Source organism: Schistocerca americana, chromosome 6 (assembly GCF_021461395.2).
Source record: "Schistocerca americana isolate TAMUIC-IGC-003095 chromosome 6, iqSchAmer2.1, whole genome shotgun sequence".
Lineage (NCBI taxonomy): Eukaryota > Metazoa > Arthropoda > Insecta > Orthoptera > Acrididae > Schistocerca > Schistocerca americana.
Window position 1 is genome coordinate 585,699,973 of NC_060124.1, and position 19,567 is coordinate 585,719,539.

The 19,567-nt window shown below is 38.3% G+C and overlaps 1 protein-coding gene across 2 annotated transcripts in view; it reads right to left on the reverse strand.

Annotated features, from left to right (window-relative positions):
- The window catches only part of LOC124619911 (alpha,alpha-trehalose-phosphate synthase [UDP-forming]), a 116,833-nt gene extending 97,481 nt beyond the window's left edge, over positions 1-19,352 (reverse strand). The window contains exons 1-6 of one of the 2 annotated variants that reach the window (XM_047146548.1): positions 18,960-19,352; positions 18,722-18,849; positions 18,476-18,632; positions 18,265-18,390; positions 17,850-17,990; positions 7,975-8,092 (exon numbers count right to left, since the gene is read on the reverse strand). In XM_047146548.1, coding sequence (XP_047002504.1) covers positions 7,975-8,092; positions 17,850-17,990; positions 18,265-18,390; positions 18,476-18,632; positions 18,722-18,849; positions 18,960-18,962 — 673 coding nt within the window. In that variant the 5' untranslated portion in view covers positions 18,963-19,352. The other variant, XM_047146547.1, reaches the window with a different exon arrangement.
- Positions 19,353-19,567: the final 215 nt, after the last annotated feature.

The following is a 19,567-nucleotide window of genomic DNA, read 5'->3' on the forward strand; positions in this document are numbered from 1 at the left end:
GTGGTGAGCCTCCACCCAGACAGGGAACGTGTACAGGAGTGTGGCCTGAAGCAGTTTTTGTGCCTGAAAGGCGCTCTCAGTTTCTAGTAACAAGGTACCATTATGCAACCTGGTACACGACTTGACAGATCCGGCTATGGCATCTATGCCCTTCTGGATAACGAAAGGGTTGACAGAGGAAAAATCCTTGCCATCCTCAGATCGAGAAACTAAGGGGAACTGTGGGGCAGGCGGTAGTACTTTTGTCACTGGTGGCTGGTCAAGTTTCCGTTTATGGGCAGAAGTCGAGAGAGAAGAAGACGAGAAATCCATCGCGGAGGAATCCCCCATGATTGCCAGCGTCTCCAATGGCGCACTCCTTCCTTGTAGGGACCCTCTCCGAGGGCACTCCCGCCTTAGGTGAATGTTTACACCTCAGGTCACACCTCCCGAGAAACAGACGGAGGGACCAATCGGCATGGTCAGAAGGTATCAGCTCAGGCAATCACCCCTCCCTGGGCCTGGCCTTTACCAGGGGGTACGTGCGTGCCTTACTTGTCTACCCAGGGCGGGGAATTACGCATTACCCCGTCACTGGCTACGCGTGCGAACGCGTGGGTCGGCCTTCAAGCGCGCACAGGGAGGAAGGAAGAAGAGGAAAAAGAAGAGAGAGAGAGGGAGAGAGAGGACAGACTGTCTGAAACGCTGAGGCGGAGACCAGAGGAGAAGGCAAGGAGGAGAAGGCAAGGAGGAGAAGGCAAGGAGGAGAAGGCATGAGGAGAAGGCAAGGGAAAGAGTAAGGAAGACAGTGAGATGGAGAAGAACAAAGTAAGGAACCAACCGAAGGAAGGAAGAAACGAGAAGAAGTGAAAAACCAAAATGACCGCAAATATAGGTCGTGGAACCATCCGTCTCCGGACGCAGGCGGTAACTACCCCTTTGAGGGGGAGGGACTCCTTTTAGTCGCCTCTTACGACAGGCAGGAATACCTCGGGCCTGTTCTAATCCCCGGACCTGCAGGGGGAGGGGTGGGAGGGTGTTGCCTGTGTGGATGTGTTGGAGGATAAGTCATTATCTCTGGAGTTATGGGAAACCATTACCAGGTGGGAGGATCCAAATAGCTCAAGCAGTGCAACAGGCACTCTGTTCCCTTGAGCTGATCAACACTTAACTGTCCATGTAATTGAAACAGAAATTACTTTATAAACTTGCAGATACATTGTAACAGTATATTTAGCAACAGTTTGTGTAATACTTCTTGCAAATACATCACATCAAAAACAGAGAGGGTCAACAATAGAGCTATAACTAATATTTCACAACAGTAGAGTTTGATGGCAAAACCAATGACTATTCTTTACTATTTGCCCCAAGGAGTCCATCTTTTTTCCATGTATTTTCACCATAAAAACTTTTCTGCACACCAATTTTGTGATATTTCTTTATTCATTTTATTTTCTTGGGACAATATGATTTACAACCTCAAATGAAATGTAATGCAGTTAAATATGTAGTCAAATATATACTTTAAGCTGCAATCAGGTCATGAACACACCCTCTGCGGGTGATATGCCTTGCAGTTGGTGTGGGAAAGGCTGAAGGCAGCGAGCTGCATGCCACTCTGTTTTTTGTGGCCATGAAGAAAACTTCTCTTTTTTAGGACAGTAACCTACAAGTTCAATAAATATGTTCAGTGCAAGTGGAACTTATAATTCAACCTATCATGACAAATGTTCAAATACTAGAAAAATATTGAACAGCTATTATTTTAAAACTGTACTAGGTTATCAAATACTTCTTTCAAAGTCCTTTTCTATGGCTATCAAATGCTTAAGATTCACAATCCATCCAATTCAGCAATTGCAGGCAGAATTTATACTGACTGATGAATAGAGTGAAGCTATGAGTAAGATAGAAGATTAGTGATTCATGTTCCACTGATAATGAGGACATTAGAAGAGGAGCATAAGCTTTGTCTGAACAGAGGAACAGGGTATGTAACAGTCTGTGTCCTAACATTTGCTATAAGTGATTTAAGGTAACCGTGAAAATTTTAAATGCAGATGGCCAGACAGGTAACTGAACCACAGTTTTCCCAGATGTGAGTCCAGAGCCTTAGCACCTGGCCGCCTCAGTCAGTGAGAATAGGGGAAGCATACAATCTGCCACTTTCTCTCCTTCACACCACATCACATGGCTACAGTGGAATTATAAGTGAAAAAATAGTAATGTGACAGTGAAAATGCTTAGAAGCATCAAGTCAACATTGTGCTATTGTGGTTTAGGTAAACTGCACAACAGTCAATAACACAGCAGACGCCAAATGATAGTCTGTAACTAGGTATAAAGTACATTGGTTGAAGAACAATGGATATATTTAAACAACAAAAATACAAAAGAGACCACTGAGTATTAAAAATACTAGGTGAAAAGGATACAGATGCAATAGATGGTGTACAGGTGGATACAAAGGAAATCCTGAAAGTCTTGAGATGCATCACAGAACACAGTCTAACAATTGTTCCCAATTTCTGAAAAAAATAAGTATCTTACCCCAAAAAACCATGTAGTGAGAAATAACAATAACCCTTCAACATACAGTACATCCTGCTGATATACGCATGTACAGCACATGGAGCAGTAGCAACCTAATTGTCCTACCAAGCACTTTACTGCAGATGGACAGTGGGAATCCAATCATGAAGGTTATCAAATAGCATTGCTTTTGTTTCTCAGAGTGGGCTCTACAGTAGCTTCCATACCCAAGATACAGCTAATGGAAGGTGGTGGCATTGTCACACCACTTTGAGATCTTGGGAGTTCTACATCATCACTGCTATGTCCCCAGCAGGAAGTCTGCTAGGTTACATTATTGCATTCAGCTGAGGTCCCATGTGCTTTAAAATCATGTTCACAAATTGTCTATGAATGGGGTCTCTCAGTCTTACAGCCCTATGAGAATCACAGTTAACCCCACACTTTTTGCCTGTGCTCGTTACATACAGGAATACCTTCAAAAGCAAACAACTCAGTTCACAGAGGGGAGAGGGAATCTCAGGATCCCATCTCTCAACTCTAATTCCAGGAGCATGTTTGGGACCCACTGCCATATGGAGGATATATTTGCAAGAAAAATGGAACTGACTTCCTATGGAGTTCATAGACATCACACTAACAGCAACATTACTGCATTTCCTATATTGTCATTCAGGGCAACATTACTTATGCTGAACCTAACTAACACATCTACTTTCTGCATTTCAAACACATTATAAATCTGTATGCAACTTTTTGGTCTGGAATTGTTTCTCCACATTTTATTTGTACTGTGTCATGCTCCACATTTTTGGCAAGGTATATACAATTAACATATAATTTCTCAACTTACATTTCTCCCAGTTTTTCTTCAATTTATGGAAGATGAGTGATGAATCGTAGCAAAGCACTTTGCTTCAGAAAATTTAATTCTTTATGTTGTAAAATAATTATGTTACACACTGTACCTCAGGCACATCTAAGTCAGCAGTTTGACCCTTTGGCCTCCATGTCAGTTTTCACATCCATCTGATTGCTCAAATGAAACCTACTTCGTTTAAAGTTTGAAACTATGTGTCACTGATTTGGTTAATTATTCAAATATAAATAATAGTGTCATGTCAATGCCATACAAGTAAAAATTGTGTTCTTCAATGACAAATCTTGTGCCGAGTCAAAACTGTATCCAAACAGAGGATAGAAATCTGTCCAAGATACTAGAAATAGTAAACTTTATTCCACTCTGATTCTCGGTTCTGTAAATTAATAACAGCCCATTATATCTCCACACACATCTAAAAATATAATCTTTCTCAAAGCGTGTTTAACAAATAATGTAACTCCTTGATGACAACATAGTTATGGGAAAATAATGAGTAATGCTAAATTAGGAAAGTATTCCACCAGTAATTCTAACTGGTTCGTACAGTTTTATTAGTTATTCCATTTGAATAATTGAAAATAGTAAAACTTCAAAAACATAAAATAAGAGAGGGGTTATTTGTTTTAGAAAATTTAAGGTCTGCTTCATATCTCTTAATTAAATCATAGAGAAAAAATGCATCAGAAGACACTAATAATGTGATTACTTTTCAACAACCACACCACAAATTTCTTATTTCAAAGCAATCCCAACCATGACTTTTTCGTGACTTTTTGGTCAGCACTAGTAACTGCTGAATCTTCTACATGTGTGATTTGCTGAAATTTATCAACTATCATTAATTTTTCTCATAGAATGGCTGTCAATAAGAACAAAATGAGTGGCATAAAATGTGACAAAACTAGCTAGCAGGAATTAAACAGAATCATATCATCTTATGAATTAATATTAAGATGAAATTTTTTTTATGAGCATTTACAAATTACATTAATACATTTGCAAAAAGCATACCATGGAAACACGTCAAATGTCTGAAAAAAAGATGAAAACGTTGATAGGGGATAAGATGACAATGCCCCAGAAGGAAACTAGAAACAAAGCCACTTTTCCTTATTGAGGTGTCATACCCAGCACTGAGAAGACAGCACAATAAACAAAGCCACACGGAGTGTCACCATTTGGAATAAGTGTCAGTGTGGCCCCCGACTTGCAAACAATATACAGTTCTGTGACACAAAAATGTTTCAAGCAGCATCATTCATAAAAAGAGAAACATTACTTTTTATTGCTGTTAGTAATTAAAGTTTACATTTAGAATCTAAAATATTCTATAAAATATTGCAGTGACTGTGTTGTTCAGAAGTACGATGCTAAGTGAAAGTGACTTCCAATTAGTCTCCCCTGTACAGGATATGCATAATGGATGTATGAGTGGTGGCTGTAGACACATGGAAGTTTGGAGCTGGCCAAGAGTCATGTTTCGATAACCTAATGGTAAGGCAACCGCTTGTGATATGCATAAATCTAGTTTAGAGTCCTGGTTTTGCATAAATTTTCATTGTCGTCATTCCATTATACAGCTGATGGTTGTCCATATTCACAACTGCGAATCCATTTCCTGTAAAATATTCTAGGTTTGAGTTTTAGCAGGAAATTTTATGTTTCTCTGTTCTCACTGTTGTAATAAAAAATCTCTCTCTCACTATACGTGCATAAACTGCTGCACTTGCATTTGACAACACTATACTGCAGATTGAACGGCAAAATAATAGCACCTATTTTCAACCTCCAAAACTATAACAGGATTCTACATCAACATAAGTGGTCCCCCAAAATTTCTGAAAGCATTACCCAGAGTGCAATGTGATATTAGATATTAGCTAGTATCTCCCTCAATCATAATATAAGCACCATAGTAAATTTTAGAATGAAAATGAATTTAACTTGAATGTATTTATATTTACAGCGATAAAAAAGAGAAATTATATCCAGCTTTTGTTAGTGTTTTATTTAACCACAAAATAATGAGTCAGTGAAACAACTGGTATGTCTTATTTCCAACAAATCTTCTGCTCATGGGCTAAGAACTGTCTTCACAGTAGATGAGCAGTTAAATTGGGTGAGTTGACAATACATCCACATTTAACAATGACAAACAGAGCGAACACATTAATGAGATGACATCACTGACAGTCTCAACTGTTTCTTAATACTAAATGTTAGCAACAGAGTCTTGTAATAATTAGAGCTGCTATTTCTGCCCCCCCCCCCCCCCTCCCCAACCAAACATTTAAGTGAATTTAACAGTTTGACCTCTATAGGAGGTATTTTTAATAGTAAAACAATATTTACCAGAAAAGAAGTCACTGAGACCAATTAAACTACAAGAACTTTAAATGGACTGAAGAAAAATAATTTTTTAGAGAACATACCATATTTACTCGAATCTAAGCCGCACTTTTTTTCCGGTTTTTGTAATCCAAAAAACCGCCTGCGGCTTAGAATCGAGTGCAAAGCAAGCGGGAGTTCTGAAAAATGTTTGTGGGTGCCGCCACAACTAACTTCTGCCGTCGAATATATGTAGCGCCACACAGGCATGCTTTGTAGGCACAAAGATAAATACTGGCACCAAAATCTCTGCGTCAGTAAATAAATTTAAAAAAAAAAAGTGGAAGACGAGCCTTTTTCCTCCGCCCAGAGTTTCGACCACTGCGTTTTGGTACATTATCCAACGAAGTAAATACAAATTCTGTATTGTTGATCTTCGAATGTAGCAGCATTTCAATGTACTACGAAAATCCGACTGGCAAGACTGTTTGGGATGTTTGTCAATATGACCAACTCTACGTTCTGAATTTTTTCCTACCTGTGAGAAGAGATGGTTGCTAATAGGAGCTTTTATGAATTGTGAATCACATGTAGTATTCTCTTCGCCATAAGATTAATACGAATATAAACATTTTGCCATGTATTGTTTCGTGTTTGCTACTGTCTCATTTAAATCCTGTCTGTCTAATAAACTACGAAACTAGAGTGAGACAACAGCAAACGCGGAAGAATATACATATCATGTCATGTTTATATTCGTATTATTCTTATGCCTGATAGTGATACAGTCAGAAATGAAGCACGGCAACTGACTAGATTTTTAAATCTAAGATGACTCTAATTTCTGTGCAGAATGTAATGAACTAAAGAGGCGCCTGCAAAGATTTTCAAATGGAGAAAAATTTTCGCTAAAATTTCGTTCAGAACATCATCTATCATACGCAGTCTATTATTTGGTTCTTGTTGATGATTATCAAAGAAAGAAGTAGTGTAAGTCACAACAAATGTTTCGCTAATAAGACGACTCCTCTCTATTTTTTATTTGTAAGCGGCAGTAGCGCGCACAAAAGCAAGCCACGCCGCGAGTGGCGACAGGCCGTAAACACGCACTATCAGAATGCGACAAACAATGCATGACACAGTACAGTAATGCATTTTCAGCTTAGAGTGACGTAAACACCTATAACAAAGAGAACGGCACTTATCAGATCAAAGAAAAATAAGCAATCAATTCAAACCAGACGAAGCACGTGAAAAAGGAAGGATATCCGTATAAATACGGACAGAGCGCGTGACACGTAGCAATGGCTACCTGGTAAACCGTAACTCCTAAGCTTACGACTCGAACCACACTACTGCAGCTGTATCGTCATTCATTCGACCTAAATTGTGTCTCATATTACAACTAGGCGAACTTTGTTTCGATTTGGAGGTGCGACCTAAAACTTTTCTCTCCCCTTGAATTTCGAGTCTCAAATTTCAGGTGCGGCTTAGATTCGGGAAAAATTTTTTTCCTTGATTTCGAGTCTCATTTTTCAGGTGCGGCTTAGATTCGAGTAAATACGGTACCTCACCTGAGTGAATCACAAGCAAGAAGGAAGGAAGATAAATGATGCTATTAAAATTATGCTAAACAGAAACATGCAGCCAAGGGCAAAAAGAAAAGAAAAATATTTTTGAAGCAGTATAAAATACAGATGTTATGTTCCTGCACCAATAGACATCAACAAGCCTATGACCCAAGTCAGTCACTAGTTGGTGGTAAATAAGACCACTCACAGTCAGTACAATAGAGTTAGGTTTATGTTTGTAGATAATCTTTTACATCTGACATGCTGATGTGCGGTGACCTTCATGGTAGTGGAAAGTGTGAAGCAATTTGTAACAGTAATTGATAATAGGTTTAAAAAATTCAATGACAGGATAGCCCAATAAAAACCAGTCATCTAATAAAATGCTTTTTTAGCAATCTTGGTTGTGAAGTTTTCTACACTAACCATACGATGCACACTGCCCCCTGAGTGACCATGTCAGGAATATATAACATGTTTTATCACTTACGTATAGTCAGTTTCTTCAAAACACTATGTTTTCTTACATTGAAGAGAATATGACTGGACTCAACACACACAAATGAGTCAGGCAGAGATTAGTGATACAGTTGTGTATGATTATCAATAAAGTTGAAGCAAATCATTCTGCGTCAGTGTCTCTCATATAATTTCTCAGAAACAATTTGTTATACTTACCAAGTATACCTTGCAGAATTTCATCAGACCATGGACACAGTCGAAAAATGTCCCACGGGGGAAATGGTATGTGTAGGAAGAATCCAAGCTTCAACCTTAAATTTGATTCTTCTGCAATCTGAAATCAACATATCTAGATTGACAAAAGTGTAACAAGTGTCACACATGAAGGGATGGCATAAACGTAACAACAAATTCCACGATGCAAAAATGATTGTTAAATGAGGCAGTTAGCTAAAAGCAGTGAAACAGCGAAATAATTCATTATTCTCTAATGCAATAGTTCACTGAAACTTACAAGTTGTCAAAAGTACGATTCATGACCCATCATTCCTCTACTACACAGTCACGTGTGTGTTAACTTAGATTTCCCTCCCATAAAAAATTGATCAAAGTCTACTATGGATTCTATCTACATTAGATTTACAAATTTCTACAGCACATTATCCAATAAGTTTACACTTCATTCATTTGTCTCAATTTTACAATGATCCAAAATTCACATACTAACATTATCAGAAACAAATACCATGTTGGCATTTTTATTTAATGAAGCTTTAAGACAATTAAATAAAATTTTATGATTCCAGTTCTGAATTTATTGCTATCCATTCATATCGAAAGAAGAGTTCACTTGAGAAAACTGTAAACCACTACAAACAGAGAGTATGGCTCTTCAGCACTTACTTACACCCAGGAGGCAAAATGCTTGTACCTACAGAAACGTCTTTGTCTCCCCTCATTCCCATATCAGGTGGGTCCCCTCTCATCCTGGGGAATGAGTGACATGTCCTCTCCCCCCCCCCCCCCCCAGTCCTAAAACTTCTCTCTATATTCTTCCTACCAAACAAACTAACAGCTCTGAAAAATTACAAATAGTTTTCTTTCTACTTTCAATGTGTAACAGCAACAATGAATATACCTTCTAATGCCAAATACTGGTTTCCTGTTATACTTCCATTCATTCACTCATTGTGTTTGTAGTCCCCCTCATCTTTGCTAACTTAATATCTACAACAACAAATACTGCTACTGGTCACGCAGCTAGCAGAAATCTTCAATACTATAATCAGATAATTTGTAGGAGTAGCTAATAAGGTATTTATTTATTTTCTTCTGAATTTGTTGAGATTCCCTGTCTCTTGCCTTATGTTTATGGGGTTCATTCAATACTTTTGAACCAGAATAAAGAATAATGGTAAGTAGACAATGTATACATTAAGTTATGGTTTTTTATTGTGATTATAGTTGTGTAATCACACTTAAACAAATTAATTTTTATTGCCAGCAACAAATAATGTTGAAAAGTGGAAGTGACAACCCTACCCTTTGAAGAAGCTTCTGGTCACTTTTGCTGAAAAGAAACTCCCCTCATTTTAACTATGTTGTTCTAGAAGATAATTCCATAAGGCAGCAGGACCTCAAAAATATGGAGAATATGCTAATGCCAATGCCTTTAAGATGCAGTGTTTATCTGGTGTATGATAAGCAATATCTACTTCTGGTACCACCCCGTTTCTTGTAGGTGTTTGAACTGAATGTGCGCAACTGCGGTAAAGGGAACCTGTGACAGAAAACATGTCAGCAACCTACTGAACTGCAAGTTTTGTCCAGAAGCCGATAGTCATGCCATCCTAAAACCTCAATTTACAAATCAGCACATATTTAGTGTGTGCAGAGGTACAAAGTATGGGACTACTTGTAAAAACAAGGTCCGCGAAGAGCTCAACAGACAAGGTTCAAAACTTTCCTTTGCCTATCCTGTCTTATAGTTTGAAGTGCTGTGTCATAACCAAGAAAAACTGAGATTCTTCTGCATGCCATCAAAAGGGCAAACATCATGTATAATGCACAAAAAATTATATTGTTCAAGTACAAAACAAGGACGTTTTGGAGTACTACTAGGTACAAAATGCCCAAAAATTGGCAAAGTAAATGGTATTGAACTTCCAGATGGCAGTAACAGTGAGAAAAATGATATGAAATTAAAATCATTGCCTACTAAATTCAATGACTTATTCCTAACAGTAGCTGAAAACATGACTTGAAATGGTCCACTGAAAGCAGATCTAATAAACTTATTTAGAAAGGCAATGCATGCTCCACCAGCAGCATTACTTTTGCCAGCTGATCTGTTATGATGGCCACACACATAACTGTATGCTCCACAGGCACACTTGCACAAGCATGCTCAAATTCCTCATGCCACCACACAACTCAAGTGTGCTTGTAGAAGCATTGAGGAAACACAATATGTAAAGTTAAGTGTTTAAAAAACAAGAATGTTAGTCCCATACTAACTATTTGCAGTATCTGTCTCACTGTATTGCTGCTTTTCTTCTCTTTTTCTCCACGTAATAGTGTATTCTCTGACTTGTCCTACATTACAGTTAAACATTTGTACAGAATGTAATTTAACAGTACCAAATAAAAAGTACATCAAATCAAATCAAACTGACGAATGCCTGCGCATGCCTCCCTATTCTTGGTACACATGCTCAATTGAGCACATGCATATACACACTCAAGCACGCTCGGGCAAGCACGCTTGTGCATGTGTATTTGTCGAGCAAGCAGTTACGTGTATGGGTGCCTTTCGAGAGAAGTTACTGGAAGGTAGTAGCGCTACTGGCTATGACAGAGTCTAAAAGGATTAAAGTCTTGTGCTGACTTGGTTGCGCCATCACTGAGTTACCTTTTAAGTCTGAAGTATATAGTAGCAACAAGAATAAAAAGAAGTGCATGTAAGAGACTAATCTCTTAATTATAGACAGACATGTTTCCTACACACATTATGACACTTTTTGAGAAGTTAGCTTACAATAAAATACTGAACCCGTCTTTTTGAGAATAACTTCTTTACGACAACTCAGTCTGATTTCCTCAAATACTTCTTTACTGAGAAGACAGTGTAGGATCTTGCAAACACAATTATATTAGAACTAAACAATACAAATCACCCAGCTGGCATTTTCTGTGATCTTGCCAAATACTTCTCATCGTGTAGATCATAAAATGATGGCTCGAAAAATAAAATAATATAGTGTTAAAGGTCTTCTCCTTGCATGGATGGAGACATATCTTAATAGCAGAAAACAGAGGTGAATGGTATGACAAGAATAATATTAAATTCAGAAGGAGCAACATTAAATGTGTCCTGCCCAACATTAAACTTGTCCTGCCCCTGTTCTTGATCTAAGTAAATTATTTCTTGAAAGTTTGGAGGACCTTCAAAAACAGTAATGTTTGCCAATTACTTTTGCTGATAAAAAGCCTAAACACATCCATAACACACACTGCCAGGAGAACAATGGAAAAAAATTACAACTGAATAAAAAGTACTCAGATTTCCAGCTGCTTCAAGTGATTAAAATCCCACAAGCTTTCAGCCAAGCACTCCTTGGCCATCGTCAAGTGGTATGACTGCCAGTGGACTGCTGGTACATTCCTTACATACTAAAGTTGCCAGATGTGATGTCACTGGTGCTTGCGGCATCACCATATATGGGCATACATTGACTCGGTCTTTGATGCGCCCGGTTCAACCACTGGATCCCACGCCAAGGTCAGTTGCAGGCTGCCGTCTCGACTAAAGGTGTTATCGGTGATTTTTATTTCCAATGGCTTCCTTAATTACACAATACCAGAAGTCATTCATGTGAGCCACGACAGAGGTTTCATCAAATTTGATCTGGTGACAGTTTCCTAAAGCATGCTAAGCTAAAAGATTCCTCGATAATAGCATAGGCGATAAAACCTCTCATATTTCTTCCTGCTTTGTTCTATAGTGTCTACTGTTGGTCCGAAGTGAAACTGATCACATTCGCAACATATCTTGTATACCCCAGAATTTCAGAGAACTGGCACATCTTTAACTGGTCTCAGTAACTGCCCGATTTTTATCAGAAGGCTGAAGATCTATTTGATCTTGTGTCTTACCTTGCCCGACACAGAGCCACATGCAGCAAAAACAAGTTTCTTTTTCTACTCCTTGTCAGCAATCTTTTTGAGATTCTTGCTTGAAATCACTTAATTTATTTGATGAATGTTGTAGCCATAGTTCCTGAAGACCCCACATCAGTGGCTCACCTCATGGGACAGGTTATCAGCATCTGATATTCTCGCATGCTCCATCAACGCTTAGGACACAGTGCACTTCTGTGCTGGGTGATGATAGCTGATGTCGTGCAAGTGCAGATCAGTGTGACTAAGATTTCTATAGATGCTGTGCCCTAGGTAGCCATTCTGTTTACCGCAAATGAGCATGTTGATGATGGACAATCCACAGTCTTTTTCTACCTCCATGGCAAACTTGATATTATTGTTAATGCTATTAAGATGTTCAAAGAACCTTTCAAGCTCAAGTGATGAATGTGCTGTAAATGTATCAAAAGAAACAACTACGCTTTAATTGTTCAGTGTCTACGGCAATATCTTCTAAATTCTCCATAAAGAGGTTTGCGACAGCTGGAGCTAACAGGTTTCCTACCACAACACTATCCATCTGATCATAATACTGGCCAGTGAACAAAAAATAAGAAGATTTAAGAGTGTATCCAACTTAGAGACGTCACTTGCAAACAACTAATGTATTAGGTCCAAAGAGTCTTTCACATCAAAACTGACAATAATTTTATCCTCACTAATTTGAAAACTTAATTCAGCTGATTATATCAGCTGAGTTTTTAACATGATGGTCACAGTGTCCCACTGGCCAAGCATTTCATCAGATAGTGAACCAATGGGGGATAGAATGAGGCAGAATGGCATAACAACTTTAGGGATCTTAAGTAAAGTATAATCAACTGGTGCTCTATGTGTCTGAGGAATAACATTCTTAACCATATTGCCTTTCATCATAGAGTGCTTGGGCAGTGCTCAGCCTTGGCTATGGTGGGTGCTGGTAGCTTTGCTTTTGTGAGAATACTGTTCATTTCACGGCATATTTCAGGTGCTGTTTCACAGATAGGAACGTTCTGTGGTCTGGTGCCAAGTTAGGTCTTTTAATAAGTGCTGACATTACACCTGCGTCAATTTCACAGACAGGAATGTACCGTAGTCTGGTGCCAAGTTGGGTCTTTTCTTGAGTGGCGACATTACACTTGTGCCTATGTCTGTCACCATGTTGCACTGCGTTGTTGTTCAGAAAGCAGCTGAACTTCCCTTTCTGCTTCTTTGTAGTTAGTTTCTGTGATGATGATTCTTGGGAAACCATAGCTGTGTCAACCCAATTCCAGTCCAAGGCTATGAGCGTCTCTGATAGCTGCAGATGCAAGGTTCACTCTAACAGCTTCTGGGACTACGTAATTAAAGAAGTCATTGAAATAAAAATCAATGAGAGCACCCTTAATAGATACCGCAGCCTGCTGCTTAGTGTGGGATGGGATCCAGCAATTGCATGACTGAGGCAGGCACACTGAATGCAAGTCAATCCCATTTATGGCAATGTCATGTGAACCAGCGACACCACGGCCGGCAGTTAGTGTATATAAGGGTGTACCAGCAGCCCGCTGTCAGTCATACCACTTGACAAAAGCTCATGAAATTTTCATCACTTGCTACAGCTGGAAACCTTAGAACTTTTTATTCATTATTACTGCTGTGAAACTACACATTCTTTTGGGATTACTACTGGCTGACAGCCAACAACTTAACCGGGTTGAGGGGGTGTGGGGATTCTTACACTTAGATGTGCACATTAGGCAGGAAACTGAACATTCCAAAATATTCTGGGAAAAATAGCCACACCTACAGTTTTTGGAATACTTTGATTCAGGAAAGTAAATATTCTGCACAACTCTAATATCTGTACTAGACAGATCCTGACTTAGTCACTATACTGACAGCAGTTTGTGTCAAAGTTACATATATGCTTTTTGGATGTATCAGATATAGTATAGCCTATAGAAGGGGGAAAGGGGGAGCCGTGGCTTCCTTTTCCCTCCTAACACACACACACACACACACACACACACACACACACACACACTCACTCACTCACTCACTCACTCACTCACTCACTCACTCTCTGCAGAATTAGCAGCACTGATTAATTCTATCTATTACAGTGATTTAATTAATTAATAAGTGCTTTAGGCACATTAGACATATGAAGGCAAACCAAGAATACCCTTCCCAGTTTGCTGGAATAATCCCCCGCTAATGGTGGTGATAAAACAAACAATGTTTTGCCTGCTACTGCTGGAAGTTTTTTTTTCAAGGTGTCATCACCCTGAAGAATTTTTCTAAAATATGCTTTATGTCCACGTATGAGCTCCATTGTTTTGATGAATTACCGCAACTTGGGTGATGTTTCAAGACACAAATGAAAAACAGAATAATGTTATGCAATGGAAAGCAAGATGATGTTATCTGCAGGAATAACCATTCCAGTATATACCGGGCAAACAAAAGAAAGCAAGTAATCCAAAATGTCAATAACAACCTGTTCTGGTAAACAGGAGCATTCTGTTCATAAGAATGCAGTTGAGCAGTAGCGGGGCCACACAAGTTGGTCAGTTGTATTTATTTTAGTCTCGAGTGGTAAATCAACCACTACCATAAATACAAAAGACAGTCATTCCCAACCTGGCAGTTAAGAAAAACAAAGCTTTATACAGGATGAATTTCAGCCAGACTTCACAGGCTGGCTGTTGTATTTCATCAAGGATGTTGCACCTTTTGTATTAGAACAATACACACTATGATATGTTCGATCATTTACCCTGACACCTGGCACTCTGCTAACAACTTCTGGCCTGAAAACAGCTGCCACTCGATGCCCTATTGTTTCACTGGTCATCAGCAACAAGAAATGTGAAAACACCTACAGTGAAGACCGCTGTTTAACAGAAATGGAAACTACAGACCCTACACAAAGTTTTGTCCAAACAAGATATTTCATCCAAATGTGGGTACTATAACAAGTCAGGACATGCCCAAAGCACAGATATTAAAGCGAATACATTATATGTTTCAGGAATAATTGTGTTGTTACTGCAGTTCATTTTTATTTAAATACTTTTGCACTACAAGTGATATAAAATATACACCGGCCATATACCGATCAACAGTTTAAATATTTATAAGCTAATGAGCGAATGAAAAAATTTTTTAAGGTGCTGTAAGTGTAGCTTCAGAGTACATGTATAGAAACCTAGCACTGCTCTTTGAAGGAGGAGATTTGCATACAATCTCCTATCGATAAAGAGGTCATAACACACGAGTTCGAGTTCTGATAGGAAAAGAATTGGGAAGGAAGTCAGCAGTATCTTCCTCCCTCCCCCCGCTTTCTCCATAGGAACCATTGGCCTTAGCTGGTTTTGGGAAATTACATCAAACCTAAATCTAGATCGCACTTAATAGAGCAAAATTTAATTACTTAAAGTAAGACATTTAATTGCTCTCAACTTGTATTCTTTTAGCAGCAGTGCTTTAAGTACCCATCATGGAGTACACACTTGTTAATAACTCAATGTCTGTCTGCTGCTCCTTTTGTGCACACACACCCATTCAGCTCTGAATACTGACACCATCAACCAGCAAGGCGACACTGACATTGGCGACGTCACTGCTCAAAGCGCAGTGGCTGTGTGCAAAACTTCAATACACCCAAAAAGTACCACAAAAATGAGAGTTAATTACATGTTTAATTTATATTGTTTTTGTGAAACACTATAGTGTTCTATTTACTTTTAGTAAAAAAGAAAGCATCAAATGGAAACAGCCTCTTAAATGAGCAACACACCACAATATAGGCTGCTGAGTACACATGTATATTATCCACTTTACTACAAAGTTTGCACTGCGAAGAAACTTTCACGGTACCGTCTTCGTCTCCTATCATTATTATTAGAAACATACCGCCAATCTTCTGCTTTTTCTAAAATCATTGTCATGTTCTGTTCAGCACTGCCAGATAATTTATGTAATACTATCTCATTAACAGCAGTCTATGATCTTAGTGGATGAATACCTCACTCCTTTCTTGTGATACATACGTTCAGTCATTTCTACTTCTAGTACTGTACTTGTCAATGTTGCTGTTTTTGAAGGAAAGAGTGTAAATATACCTCCACCAATAGTTGATAATCAAGTACTGCCTATAATTATTAATCGATTTTTTTTCTGTCAATAGTGAAGTAAGAGCTTATTTCTGCACTTTTATTTTCACACAGTAAATATTGTAAGAGAGTGTAACATATTTTCCTGAAAGGAACAGTAAGGCAAACAGAAGTCTATTCATAGAGTAATAACAAACAAGGTCCTTATCATTTGTTTAGTCCTAAATACAGCCTTCGAGTGAAAATTTTTATATCCTTCAGGGGGGGGGGGGGGGGGGGGGGGATAAAAAAAATGAACAGTGAAAGTTTATTTTTTTAATACACTAGGTAGTTCATTTAAAATATATTTCAACTGTTACATACTTCCCTTGTTTTCTGTTAATTTCCTGTTTTTGATGTCAGTGCTCTAACGCTTGAATTGCCCGATTTACTTATGCACTTGTGTTCTTGTTACCTTTCTTCATCTTACTCTTATACATGTGTTTGGGTCTAGTGCAGCAGGGGATACAACCCGTCGGCTTTGGACAATGACGTCACAAGTCGCCAGATAGCAGTTTACCATTTTCGCTTTTGCTGTTATGTTTCAGTTTCGTTTTTTTACTGATTGCTTAATAAAGTGGATCTGTTTATTCTATCTCGTGAGATTTTTTTTTTTTTTTAAAGCCAAAAAACACTTATCAGCCACTGAAGGGAGCTACAACACTAAGAAGAATCGCTTCTCGATTGGCGACTTGTGACGTCAATGTCCAAAGCCGACGGGTTGTATCCCCTGCTACACTAGTCCCATGTGTTTCATCTACAGATGACAAAGGCCCTCAAAGTCTGATACACAAATCAAATTCAGTTTTTGAACACACACAATTGGCTGTTTCTGGTAATTGCAGTCGACTTACAATTTTATTTTTGGCATGGAAAGTACTACTTTGGTATCTGTCATTGAAATAAAATATTTTTCCATTTGCATTTAAATTACGCTTTAATTCTGCAGCATTAAAAATCCCCAGCAACAAAGCAATCTTCTGTTGCATAAGCAGAAGAAACTACTATAAGCATTCAGAGCTTCCAAACTCCAAAGCATTTTCTTGCATTAGACAAAAGTATTTTTGTAAGATGCAGGGCTTGGATATTGAGCAATAATGCAAAAATATTTGACTAACATGCAGTAAAGAGTCTCAATTCAATCTGGAAAACTGATATTTCTATTTTAAGCCTTTTCAATGAAGCATACATTAATAGTGACTTTCTTGTCCCTACAAAGCTTTAAAAAAAAAAAAAAAACTCAAGTATCAAGTAAAGACTAAAAACCTATTCTTAATTCAGGTAACCTATTGTTATGGCTACACAAAGTAGTGAAACATTAAAATTACATAAATGCAGTAATAGCCATACATGATCTTATGTCGAGTGCTTAGAGAGCATGAAGTGTAAGGTGTAGAATTGAACAGTAGGGGTGCTATTAAATGGAAAGAGCTATACAATGAAAGAAGTCTACTGCAGATGTGGCTTGAGTAAAGTACATACGTTCTGCATCAGTAAAGAATTATATCTCCTTAATATGTGGAAACCATTTGCCAAAGTAGATGAATACAATCACAGTACTCCTACAGTAACCTAAATATACAAAGCATAATAAGTATATTGATGTTCTCATACTACAGAGGTCGGGTAAAAGTTACAAACATTTACTAGATACTTACAGGCAGTTACATACATATGACAAAATACACCTCTTCTATGCCAGATGTAACACAAATTGTATGTATGTAAAGTAATACTTAAATGTAATAAGTGTGAGATCCTCAGCAACATTACCTGCCTGACCCAATTTGCTGCTAACATAAGATGATAATCATGTATCCAAACAAGAGGTGTTGCATTTGGCTGCTCCTCTAGTAAACTTTTTAAACCTTTTATTGTTTTCTCTGCAAATAGTTCATTCACACTGTAATAATTCTGTAAACAAATGCAGATGCGTAAGTGTTAAGGCAAATGGTCTTGACACAATATCAGTCTGGAAACCAGATACATAAACTCTTAGAACAGATGTAAATACAACAGTAAGAAAGTCAATGGCAATAACACAGTAGAATTATCACAATACCATTACATTTACAGTTATTGGAGATGATCCAACTGATGAAAGTAAATAAATAAAGCAGTCCACCATATCAGAATGAAACTGTCATCACTGTGACACAACAAAAATAAAATATTACTTTCGCATTACCTTCCAATGTTCAGCAAGGAACACAGCCCTGTCTGGCATCGAGTGAAAAAGAGGCCAGAAAGTCCCATTACAGCAACCATTATAATATGAGTCAAACTTGCCTGGTTCAACACACACAGGAACTACCTGAAAGTGGTATTGATCAATTTTAAAAGAGTTTACTTTCATGCAAAACGAATGAGTCAAAGAACAATACCTCCAAATAACTTACCTTTTTGGACAACAGGCCGGCAGTTGGAGTTTTATCATTTGGATTGGATTCTGGTATAGGCTCATCTGGATCTTCTAAATGAATACCTGGCCATCCAACCCACAAACCATGACCCTGGACCACTACTGGCGCTACTGCAGTAACCAAACCTCCTGCACTATTGCAATTTAAAAGCCAAAGTAAGTTAATTTTAATACTAACAAATATCAACTGCCGTGCCCATTTCATTAAAAAGAATTACAATACCTTGCTTTTCGTTCCAATGCACCGGTTTTCTCGTTCCTCTTCAGAACAAAGGGTAACCGGTTGGATACAACTATCATGCATTTCGAAGTTACCGGGTCACCCATCGTGTCGGAGAAACCATCGTCAACCTTAAACACAAAACAATTGAACGAAGCTGTCATTGCCAAGGACGAAAACAGTTTTCTAATGCAGACGCAGCACTCTTTCGTGTAGATGTAATATCGCCAATACCGCATACCATAATGAGTCCTGAGTGAAGGAATAAGAAAGTTTTCTTCGCCGGCTACAAAAAGTTCGACGCACTATCACGCAGACTGCAAATAGCTGCTTGATACGCCGTGACCCGGACTCTGCCTTTCTGAAGAGGTCACGTTCCTATCACACAAAAACCAGTGGAGATAATTTTACTAGCTGCTACCAGCAACCGCCTTCATTTATACAAGTTCTGCTCGCGCCGCACTGAAGGATAGGAAATTGTGGGCGGAGCTTCCTAGAGGTGTGAAGGCTATAAAGATTACAAATGAAATTTCCTGCAAGAAGTTATCAGACAGCTTTCTCCAGCAAAGGGAGCAGATTTGTTGCAGTATTTCAGCGCTCCCAACCAACTGTTGTTTTTGTTGTTGTTGTTGTCGTCGTCTTATTTTCGGAATTCGTTTCTCAACTGTTCTAGGCGTTTGATATCAAATCAATGACTTCTAACGCAATTAATTACATTTGATGCAATTTTTTACGAAATATTTTTTGTGAAAGCTTATATAATATTTATTTTTCTATATGGGCTCATACCAAAGAATAATTTTCAACTGGTGGTTTCCATTGACACTAGTAGTATCACACGTAATTTCA